This window comes from Synchiropus splendidus, chromosome 1 (assembly GCF_027744825.2).
Source record: "Synchiropus splendidus isolate RoL2022-P1 chromosome 1, RoL_Sspl_1.0, whole genome shotgun sequence".
Taxonomy (NCBI): Eukaryota; Metazoa; Chordata; class Actinopteri; order Syngnathiformes; family Callionymidae; genus Synchiropus; species Synchiropus splendidus.
Window position 1 is genome coordinate 12,126,304 of NC_071334.1, and position 11,398 is coordinate 12,137,701.

General features: G+C 43.1%; 3 protein-coding genes across 5 annotated transcripts in view; 1 reads left to right on the forward strand and 2 right to left on the reverse strand.

Moving 5' to 3' along the window:
• LOC128758624 (tubulin alpha-1D chain-like) overlaps positions 1–3,830 on the forward strand; it is a 29,908-nt gene extending 26,078 nt beyond the window's left edge. For 2 of the 3 annotated variants that reach the window (XM_053864786.1, XM_053864779.1), the window contains exon 4: positions 47–3,830. In XM_053864786.1, the coding sequence (XP_053720761.1) occupies positions 47–1,027 (981 nt within the window). In that variant the 3' untranslated portion in view covers positions 1,028–3,830. The remainder of the gene's footprint in view (positions 1–46) is intronic. The other variant, XM_053864794.1, reaches the window with a different exon arrangement.
• Positions 3,164–6,786, reverse strand: LOC128758572 (platelet glycoprotein Ib alpha chain-like). The gene is made up of 2 exons (XM_053864659.1): positions 6,745–6,786; positions 3,164–6,515 (listed from the first exon to the last, which is right to left on the reverse strand). The coding sequence occupies exons 1-2, from the start codon at positions 6,761–6,763 to the stop codon at positions 3,493–3,495; spliced, it is 3,042 nt and encodes a 1,013-aa protein (XP_053720634.1). The 5' UTR covers positions 6,764–6,786; the 3' UTR covers positions 3,164–3,492.
• A 3,322-nt stretch (positions 6,787–10,108) lies between these two features.
• uts2d (urotensin 2 domain containing) lies at positions 10,109–11,293 on the reverse strand. The gene is made up of 5 exons (XM_053864819.1): positions 11,194–11,293; positions 10,987–11,091; positions 10,568–10,605; positions 10,408–10,498; positions 10,109–10,329 (listed from the first exon to the last, which is right to left on the reverse strand). The coding sequence occupies exons 1-5, from the start codon at positions 11,291–11,293 to the stop codon at positions 10,304–10,306; spliced, it is 360 nt and encodes a 119-aa protein (XP_053720794.1). The 3' UTR covers positions 10,109–10,303.
• Positions 11,294–11,398: the final 105 nt, after the last annotated feature.

An 11,398-nucleotide genomic window follows, 5' to 3' on the forward strand; every position in this document is an offset into this window, starting at 1 on the left:
TCCTGATTTACGATCATTTTTTTTTTTTTTGTTTCCTTTTTTTTAGTCTGACCAGTGCACAGGTCTCCAGGGTTTCTTGGTGTTCCGCAGCTTCGGTGGCGGCACTGGCTCTGGTTTCACCTCCTTGCTGATGGAGCGTCTGTCAGTGGACTACGGCAAGAAGTCAAAGCTGGAGTTCTCCATCTACCCAGCTCCCCAGGTGTCCACAGCTGTGGTGGAGCCCTACAACTCCATCCTAACCACCCACACCACCTTGGAGCACTCGGACTGTGCCTTCATGGTGGACAATGAGGCCATCTACGATATCTGCCGTAGAAACCTGGATATCGAACGTCCTTCTTACACCAACCTCAACAGGCTGATCAGTCAGATCGTGTCCTCCATCACTGCTTCCCTTCGTTTTGACGGGGCCCTCAATGTTGATCTGACAGAGTTCCAGACCAACTTGGTGCCCTACCCTCGCATCCACTTCCCTCTGGCCACCTATGCCCCAGTCATCTCCGCTGAGAAGGCCTACCACGAGCAGCTGTCAGTGGCTGAAATCACCAATGCCTGTTTCGAGCCGGCGAACCAGCTGGTGAAATGCGACCCTCGTCACGGCAAGTACATGGCCTGCTGCCTGCTCTTCCGTGGTGACGTGGTGCCCAAAGATGTAAATGCCGCCATTGCCACCATCAAGGCCAAGCGCAGCATCCAGTTTGTGGACTGGTGTCCCACTGGTTTCAAGGTGGGTATCAACTACCAGCCCCCCACTGTGGTTCCTGGTGGAGACCTGGCCAAGGTCCAGAGGGCTGTGTGCATGCTGAGCAACACCACTGCTATTGCAGAGGCCTGGGCTCGACTTGACCACAAGTTTGACCTGATGTACGCAAAGCGCGCCTTCGTCCACTGGTACGTTGGTGAGGGAATGGAGGAGGGCGAGTTTTCCGAGGCCAGGGAAGACATGGCCGCACTGGAGAAGGATTATGAAGAGGTGGGAGCAGAGAGTCTGGGAGAAGATGATGAGGATGAAGGAGATGAGTATTGATCATGATTTGTTTTTCTAAGCAAATAAAGCAAGCACAATTCATTACCACCTTGGTATTCACTGTCACCACCCGACTGTCACACATTTGACTTTTTTGTTCCAGCTGACTTCAGAATTGAGTGGCTTCATTTAGTTTCTCTTTAGAATGTCACTTGGTCACAGAACTATCCATTCCAAAACTATCACAACATGTAGTTTGTGACAAACACGTTTTGCATCTGTAGTTTTTTTCCTGTGTGAAGTGTACTTTTGTCATCCATACTTTGTTCTCCTTTCGAGTCCAGTCTTGCTGCTGGATTTGTCACAGTTGAAAATTTATTCTCATGAAAGTGATGTCCGATGTTTTGTCTTTATCTTAATAGACTTTGTTGGAAATACACCTCCCATATATCTCCGTGCATCAGTTTACTCGTGAGAATGAATACCAAGAATCCAACAAGTTATATCCAAGAAATTTATTCCCTAACAGAGGAGTCTTATACCTAATGGACATGTTGAGGTTCTGAAACACTGTACTCGATCCATCCCTGTCCTCACACCTTTCATTTATAATGGAGAATTTACCATAGCAAAACATCGCTTTGCCTCCATTCCTTTAATAATATAAATACATTAAGTAGTTTTTGAGGTCTTCATTTGCTCCTCAAAATAAAAGTCACGTAAAACCAGGAAGACTTGCAGGCTGGCCATCTAAACCATCTGTTGGATGTTTCTGGTGGAGTTCTCCCAGGTGTGGTTCCGCCTGGTGAAGTAGTTGGTGTCAGAAATGGCCTGCATTTGTGTCAATGTCAGAAAATCTGAGAGACGGCAAAAGGTATGTAATTGCAAAAGAAGCTGGCTGTTGAAGTGCTGTATCAAATCACACTAATCGAGAAACGGAGCACCATTAACCCAGATATCAGCTGCTCTGAGACAATTGTAAGGAAAGTTCATTCATAGGCTGGAATTGGCGCATCAAGAGCTGCCACTCGTGAACGAAGCCACTGCTGAACTGAAGCCAGAAATGTCTGAAGTATGTGAGGGGTTGAAAAGGTCTGCACTGTCGATCTGTGGAACAGACAATGGCTTCTTTACAGGATGAACTTCCATTTAGAAAGCAAGGAGTGTGATTCTGAGCATGATTCTTAGAGTTAAAGCTCAGTACAAAAAAAGATTTACACATAGTAATCTGGTTTTAATCAATACTGTTCACTGCAGATACGGACTATATCGCCCTGTCATGTATCAGTTCCATAGCTTTATTTGCAAGTCATATTGAACTTTGGAAAATCTTCTGGCTTTTCCGATGCTACAGCAAATGAAACCTATCTGGTTAAGTTTTTTTTTTTTAAATCTGAAACACGTGTTGCCTACACGCTCACATCGAGTTGAGAAAAGCTCCCCCCCCCTCCATCAATATGATTGGTTAATGCCTTTTCCAGAAGGCTTTAATATCCACCCAATCCTCACGTGTCCCAGATGAGTTATTGAGGAAAAGTAGGCGGAGGGAATAGACTTGTTGGAAATAGGTGAGTCAGTGCCGCAGGTGTGCGGCGTTGAATTTCTCTCATCTATATGTGAGCCAGCTGGAACTCAGAGTTCATGTGCATTAGGTGTTAACATGGCGCGTCTCTGGTCTCTCCATGCTCTCCCTCTTGGGGAATGCTCTCTATCTCCTTATCTAGTTTGTTCCAGAACTCCTCTTCATCGTCCTGCTGCATGGCATCCTACCTGTCTGATGTAAGCACTGACTATGTTCATTGCAGCCAGTTCCACCTCTGTCTTCAAGCGCATGATCCTGACTGACTCACTCTTTCCTTCCCTAGCATTGTTCACTCTTCCTGTAAAACTCTAACCATGTCATGGTGAACTATCTCGAGTCCCTCTCTATTATTCTATTTGGTTTTCTGCTCGCAATCCTCGCTCCTTCACTTTCATCACCTATTCTTCTCTTCCTGTTCTTCCTTCCGTCTTCCTACTAACTTTTCTTCTTCCTCTTTTCTTCTATGTTTGTCTTTAACCCAGGCTCGCCGACATCTCAGCTCACAGAATCGCAGAGAAATGCAAACCTCCTCAACATGATAAGGTGACTGGGAATGAAGGGGCTTTTAGTAGTGCCATTGAAAACAAAACTGCAGTATATGATGTTGCATCGTCAGCCAATTGGTTTTGCTCGTTGGTGATGTCGGTCTGTGCAGATAAATGAATGAGGTGATAAGAGGAGACAAGTTTGTGAAGGCAGCTGCTTTTTTTTATTTTGCTAACTCATGGAAAAAAGCATGACCTTAACAGGAATCACAGTGGTAGAAGACTGGGCTTGAGCTTCATTTATTTAGCATTTTGTGTTGTTTCAAAGTGAGAAAAATGTGTAATAAAATTCTCGTGCTGAATATGCAGAATAAGATTTGATTCAAAAACAACAAAAAGAATTAAAACAACTTGTGTCACTCATTAATTACAGGTTAAAAGGTTTGAAAAAATAGACACTACTTCGCTTTACTGGGCGACTTGATGAGTGCATACTCAGCATTTATCATCCCCATGCTCTCTCCTAGCAGATACAAGCCATAAATGGAAGCAAGAATAAGGACCGTGTTTGTTGCTACAAGACAGATGCAACAGATCATGAGGAAGCTACCAAGGGTCGTGTCTGAGGGCAGAAACCACACGTACGTCCACCCGCTGTGCTGGATGTGATGAACAAATTCAGGGCCATCCTCCAGTACCAGTGTGTCAGTGAATGGTGGTGATGAGCCGTCATTACATAACTGAGTCGCTATGGTTTGGGTGAAGGAGGGCTGCGATGTCAGGTTCAAGGTGGGAACTGTAGAGGTTTGTGTTGCCAAAGAAGCAGCAGACGTTTCTTCGTTCATTGCTGCAGTCTGGTGTGATTTTTCCATCACAGTAGATGCCGTCACAGGTATTGATGGGGGAGTCAGGCCCTGGGTGGGGACTGTAGAAGTTGGCGTCGCAAGAGAAGTAACAGACTGCACTTCGTTCACAGGTGCAGTCAGGTGTTCTGATTTTTCCATCACAGTAGATGGCGTCACAGGTATTGATGGGGGTGTCAGGCCCTGGGTGGGGACGGGAAAGGTTGGCGTCATGCGAGAAGCAGCAGACGCCAATATTGGTGCAGTTTGGAATTCCAAATATTCCATCACAGTAGAATGTGTTGCAGGTATTGGTGGGGGTGTCAGGCCCTGGGTGGGGACTGTAGAAGTTGGTGTCGCGAGAGAAGTGACAGACTGCACTTCGTTCACAGGTGCAGTCAGGTGTTCTGATTTTTCCATCACAGTAGATGGCGTCACAGGTATTGATGGGGGTGTCAGGCCCTGGGTGGGGACTGTAGAAGTTGGCGTCGCAAGAGAAGTAACAGACTGCACTTCGTTCACAGGTGCAGTCAGGTGTTCTGATTTTTCCATCACAGTAGATGGCGTCACAGGTATTGATGGGGGTGTCAGGCCCTGGGTGGGGACGGGAAAGGTTGGCGTCATGCGAGAAGCAGCAGACGCCAATATTGGTGCAGTTTGGAATTCCAAATATTCCATCACAGTAGAATGTGTTGCAGGTATTGGTGGGGGTGTCAGGCCCTGGGTGGGGACTGTAGAAGTTGGTGTCGCGAGAGAAGTGACAGACTGCACTTCGTTCACAGGTGCAGTCAGGTGTTCTGATTTTTCCATCACAGTAGATGGCGTCACAGGTATTGATGGGGGTGTCAGGCCCTGGGTGGGGACTGTAGAAGTTGGCGTCGCAAGAGAAGTAACAGACTGCACTTCGTTCACAGGTGCAGTCAGGTGTTCTGATTTTTCCATCACAGTAGATGGCGTCACAGGTATTGATGGGGATGTCAGGCCCTGGGTGGGGACGGGAAAAGCTGGCGTCGCGTGAGGAGCAGCAGACGCTAATATTGGTGCAGTTTGGATTTCCAAATATTCCATCACAGTAGAATGTGTTGCAGGTATTGGTGGGGGTGTCAGGCCCTGGGTGGGGACTGTAGAAGTTGGCGTCGCGAGAGAAGTAACAGACTGCACTTCGTTCACAGGTGCAGTCAGGTGTTCTGATTTTTCCATCACAGTAGATTGTGTTGTAGGTGTTGATGGAGTCGTCTCACAATGGTCAAACTCAATGAAAGCAGCAAGAGGACTGTGGATGGCAGAATTGGGACTGTGACACACCACTTGATCTCTGTCAGGAACCACGCCCTGGTTGTTTTTTATCCACCAGGCAATACCTCTGATGTTGCAGTTGCAGTTCCAGGGGTTTCCACTGAGATGAACATCAGTCACATTTGCGTTGGACGAGAACATGGTCCCATGAAGAGTCTCCAAAGAATTGTCCTTAAGATCAATGGTCATAATTTTCCTGAGATTTTGAAAAATGTTTTCTGGGAGGCTTCTTAGAGAGTTGGATTGAAGTTTCAATATTTGCAGAGACTGTAGTCTGGAGAAAAGATCTGGATGTAGTTGGGAAAGTCTGTTGGATCTCAGTGAAAGCTCCTGCAGGTTTGGAAGGCAGCAAAACAGGTCTGGAGGCAGGTCTCTTAGCTCATGGTTAAGATGGAGATTTAGAGCCAAGAGTCCGGTCATGTTGGCAAACAGGTTTCCTGGAACAGTGGTGAGGTTGGTATAGTGCAGATAAAACTGCTGCATTTTAGGCATGGAGCCCATCAGCTGGTCTGGCAAGGATAACAAGGGATTGCTGTAGAGAGTCAACTTAGTCAGCTTGGGCATGTTGTAGAAACTTCTCTCAGGGACCCACTGAAGTTGGTTGGAGGATAAGGTGAGTTGTGACAAGTTGTTAAGTGACCAAAAAATATTAGGAGGAAGTGTACCAATTTGATTTTTATGAATCTTCAGGTACTGTAGATTCACCAGTCCATCAAACTGCCCGGCATCAAGAGCTTCCAACTCATTATCATTGATCAATAGTGCTTCAAGTTCAGTCAGGGAATGAAAGATCGTCGCTGGTAGCCTTCTGATTGAGTTCCCTGAAAGGCGCAGCGTGTCGAGCTTGGTCATTTTACTGAAAACCCCTGGATCCAGAACTCCTAGCTTGTTGTACCTGAGATCCAGGAAGTTCAGTGCTACAAGGCCATCAAAAACACCTGGGGGTAGCGTCTCGAGTTGGTTCTGGTCTAAGAACAGCTGCTGCAGAACCTCAAGTGGCTGGAAAACTTGGGCAGGCAGATCAGAGAGGTCATTGACTGACAACTCGATGGTCAAGAGTTTTGGTCGTAGATGAAAAGCTAAAGGATGGATGGTGCTAAGATGACTGCCAATCAGAGAGAAACGAGTCAAGTACTCCATCTTCTCCAGACTGTGTTCATGAATCACAGTCATGTTGGTGCCTATGAGCTTCAGTGTGTATGTCAATGGTAAAGGCCCTGGTATATCAGCGATTTCAACCCCAAAGCATCTGACCTCACCATTGGCTTCGCACTCACACTGGGCTGGACAGAGTGAGCTGAGCTGTTGCATTGAGAGAGGAATGAGAATGATCCAAAGGAAGCCTAGGATTAGACAAACACGAGACAGGTCAGCAGAAAACAACAAAGAAAGAGCTAAAACGGTCATAAACATTTGTTTAAACAAACATGTAAGGATGCATTGAGCTCATTTCATGTCATAAAATGATTTTTTTTAAAAATAGACCAACACACACACGGGCGTGTAACATGGTTAACATCATTTTCTAACATCCCCCATCATCAAATTTGATCTTTATTAAGTTCGACTGACCTTTCATGAAGCACCCCATGTTTCCTGTGTCTGGTCCTGGATATGAATATGAAGATTGTGACATACTGTATGCTAGGGAGACTTGTCCCGCCCACCTGTCCTCCCATTTATCTTCACAGTAGCATTGTCCCTCATGGTTTCCACTGACAGTCTTTCACTCTAGATACTGAAGTTTTGAGTTCATGAACTGACAGGGTTTTACATTTTATTGTTACACTATCAGAGACACTTGAGTGGCACACCGGATACTGGCTAACTTCCTCTGGAATTATCTCCACCCTCGCAGTGTGCTAAATGCACAAGGGTTGAAATTGCCCCCAACTTGGCCTTGGAATATTACGTATACTTATTCAATGAAATAACATTATAATTGAGTCAGTTTTACCTTTATTTGTTTTAAGAAAATTACCACCATTTTGGATCTCCACAGAACCTAAAAGCTTCTAGTGAATCCAAAAAAAAAGGTAACATGGAGCCCATGAGCTAATGCTAACAACACAACTGTATGAAGTAATGTGTGTTCATAGACGTTTATTAAATTTTGGATTGATAAGTTGTGGTTGAGATTTCTACATTGGTCAAAGAAAGTTGAATTGTGTATGGATTCATGTATTTGAAGCAATTTTGGTTGATTTTGGCATACACTGGTTTCCAGGTGTAATGTTGTTGTCATTGTGGACTCTAAATAGTTTATTGTGTTGAGGATTTCATTTTGACCTCTTCACTTATGTGTATATTGGTTAATACATTTTTGCAAAACAGGACAAACTTTAATTTGTACACTGTGTTACACATTTTCAAATATTTGTCACATTAAGTTATTTTGCCTGAGCATTTTTGTGAACAGATGAGGCAGGAACGTCAGCGTTCATTTTGGGGAACTCCTTCACCACATTTCTCATGCGACTAAGCGAACTCAGCTGTTGGGGGCGGCTGTACTGTTTCCAAAACGGCTATATTCCTGGGGTCATCTAACATGAGGGTGTGTTTCATGGTAAGGCCACCTCCACTTTGCAGCCCCTTTCTGAGAATGGCTCCCTGCAGCTCTGTCAGGTGTCACTGAGTCGAGATGTCAGGATTTGAACTTCTTATTGTAGTATCGCCTGCAACTGATAGGAAGCACAAACACTCTAGTTTTACAAGCATCAGGTAAGAACCATGACATTTCACTCAGGAGACATCCTTAGATAAGCTACTTCCCTCCATGGAGGAGTATTAAGTTTTCCCAAGTCCGATGTCATCCTGTAGCATATGACAACAAACATGTACAAATCAAATCAATCAGATGTAGTTTGTCACCACTGGTGAAGTGTCAGTGAATCATAGTTTCTGTCCAGCACTTTGAAAAATCCTATATAAATCTATTATTATTACATTATATTACATATGCTATATAATCCATTATTATTATTGTAAATAGTTGCATACAGAGCAGAGTACAATTTTTAGATCGATATTAGTTACACCTGCTTCAGCATATTCACTACATTTTCAGTCAAACACTGACTAGTGTTGACAAAAGCAAAGGTGCCACCTTAAGTTGATGCACTCATTACATTCTTCAACCATTACTTGTCGAGGATGAAAGGCCTGTCTGATTCAGTAGTCGTGACGATTTAGCCTGCACTAGCGCCATCTACCAATAGCTCATTCTATGAGAGCAATCTTGACATCAGCAAGTTTGCTATGGCCAATATCTGCTGGGCGACTTCATCCTCGACTTTTGCCCGAGCATAGTGCTCAGATGTGTCATTCAGGTCTGTGGTTCATTCGGTGTTGGACAACAGCAGGTTACATCTGGAATGTGCTGAATTGTTACGTTGACTCCCCAAGATGGAGATGTTATTCCTCCTCTGTCTGCAAGGATGACAAGTTTGCTCGCATCTATGACTTCAGAGACTTTAAAGGTCTTCTATGACTCCAGCCTGTCACTGAGAGCTAGCCGAACCATGAACAATGCATTGTGGGAAGTAGGGGTGTCCAGATTTTCCCTGTTTGGTTGTGATATCATCATGCTACCATCCAAATCTAGAGAGAGCCCCGAGACACATGGTGCCAGGTGCTTTGTAGTTGCTTCTAAGCCACTGCGCCCGCCTGACATCCGCCGGCCGGCTTACCTTCTTCAGTCTCAAACTCAGAAATTCTGCATTCAAATTCTGAGTTAGTTACCCAAGTAGTAGTTAGACTGAATGGAACTTTAAGATGGACACTGGAGCTTCCAAATAACTATTTTAATGGGAAATGGAATGTGTGTTTCTTCCTTATGCGACTTAATTTTTTATTAAGAAATACAACTGATTTGCATAAAAGCTGATCATAAACTTGTACATTCCAACGGAGGCCATTACATTTCTATGTGGTTTTTGTCAGTTGACTTAAAGTTGCAATCTAGTTTAACACCACTTGGGTGAGCTGTTCAATTCCTTTTGTGGGGTGCTCCGTCCCAATACGGAGAAGAACATGATCATTTCATCTTCTGAGTTTGAAACCCAGAAATTCTGCTTTCAAAACTCTCAGAAGTTAGTATCATTGCTCCTACCACCATTTTCTAATCCTGATTTTCTTTCTTTTTTTTTTTTTTTTTTACGGTACACATCCAGTGAAGTCGATACAGGCTTCCTCAGGTCAGGACAGAGGTGTCATTCTACTAGTTGCAAAAACAGAACATTACGAAATATTTTGCGACGGTTGACAAAGTGTTAAGTGTTGGTTTAAGTATATTACCAATAAATAAATAATTAGTGTAAATGGTAAATCTGTATGCGAAATATAGGCATAAAAGATAAAAATGTGCTGGATTCATCTAAGTACTTTGCGAATATGAATACTTAAATTATACGTAAAATATCGCTGAAAGTGTACAGTGGAATTACATAGTTTATAGTATTCTATAACATTCTGTGGTAATGTATTTTTTAAAATATTTTTTTAATAATATAATATTTTCTTGATACGTCGATCTGTTTCAGGGCTTTCTATTCACGCCCGCTATTTTGTCTGAACCCAAGATGCACTGTGAAAGTCAGTCGTCTTCCTTCAACTAATAAAAACGATTCCTTTCATTGTTTTGGGATCCACTTGAGACATGAATAACAGTGTCGCCATTAGTCTGCGCAGACTAGTTATCTTCAATAAAAATAAAAAACGCGACATATAAATTGCACTCAACACAGAAAGGATCAATGGTGGACAAAGAAACATTCGTAAAAAAGAGTTTGCCATCATATTTTATTTGTTTTTGTAAAATAAAAAATAGTTTGTGATATGCTCTGTATTGCCACAGGACGGCGACAGAAACACAAGTAGGATGCAAATAAAAACAAACGCATCAAACGAGCATATTAATGATCAAGTAATCCCAGTGATAGTGACAATCAGATATGTACATCCACGGCAGTAAAAAGAGAAAATAAAAGTACATTTGCACTGACGATTAGGACTCTGCTGTATATTGCTGGGTAAAGTATAGTGTTATTACATTACTGGTGTTGTCGTCCTTAAGGCGATGTTGGGCTTTGCAGCAAGATTTCACAGAGGCTGTTTTCCCGTTGTGTCTCCCTCACACACAGTACTTCCAAAAACAGGCTGCACATGAGAGTACAGCTCTTTATTTTCATTTGTATTGAAACATTTAATTAGAAAAAGCGATTCTTGTTTACTTACGTTCACCCCTCTTCCGAGACATGGCTTTGCCTTGCGCTAATGTGGCTGTGATCTCTCTCTCCAGAGCCAGGTCCTCCCTCAGGGCCTCAAGCTGCATCGAACAATATCAGTCTTAATAATGTCTTAATAGTTCATTTTTCTTAAGCAAACACAAATATACCTGCTCGAGGTCAGATAATTTATTCATCAGCTCAAGGCCTGGAAGAGAAGAGCAATGGTTTGTGACATTGGGTTTCTTTATAAAAGAGTGTTCACAAGACAAACAAACATAATCATATGAAGCAACTATTAATAATAATTTTCCCCCATCAATTAAATTCCCATCATCCATTTACATTTTTTATGTTGATTGTAAAGAACAGGATGGAAAAAAATCCAGTCACATCCGAAATTATTTCAAATCCAGAATCTATTATATTCAATTTATGATTTTATCTTCATTTCCTGCAAACACTGATATCTTATTTTAAATTCCACTAATGTGAACATGCACAATTGTTAGACATATCATCAATGTTTCTTCCTTGAATTGTTACCCAAATTTGCACTGGCGACCTTCACGTGCCCTCTGTTTCTCACCTAAAGCATCATTCCTCTCAACAGGAGCCAAACCTTTTTGCAGCAACAGAGAGAGTATTTTACTCTGGACGTCTGTGTCTTCTTTGGGGATGTAGAGTCGGTTACCTGCGAATGGGAGTAGACCAAAAAAAAAAAATAACGTAAATAAGTAGTATCACATTTTAAAAAATGTGTTGGAGATTTTTAAAGCAAAGCAGATGGACTCACCAGACGTCAAAATGGTCCTGCCGTCCGCACAGATCACACCCTGCAGAAGCATTAAGCTCATGATCCCCAAGCAGCAGTTTACAATCAGAACTTTGTCCATGGCACTCAATGTTTGTTCCTCAACAGCTTCACAGTTTTTCCTTCCTCTCAGAAAACCCACTGCCTCTGGTCGATCGACTCAATATATTTATCCTCTCTGGACCAG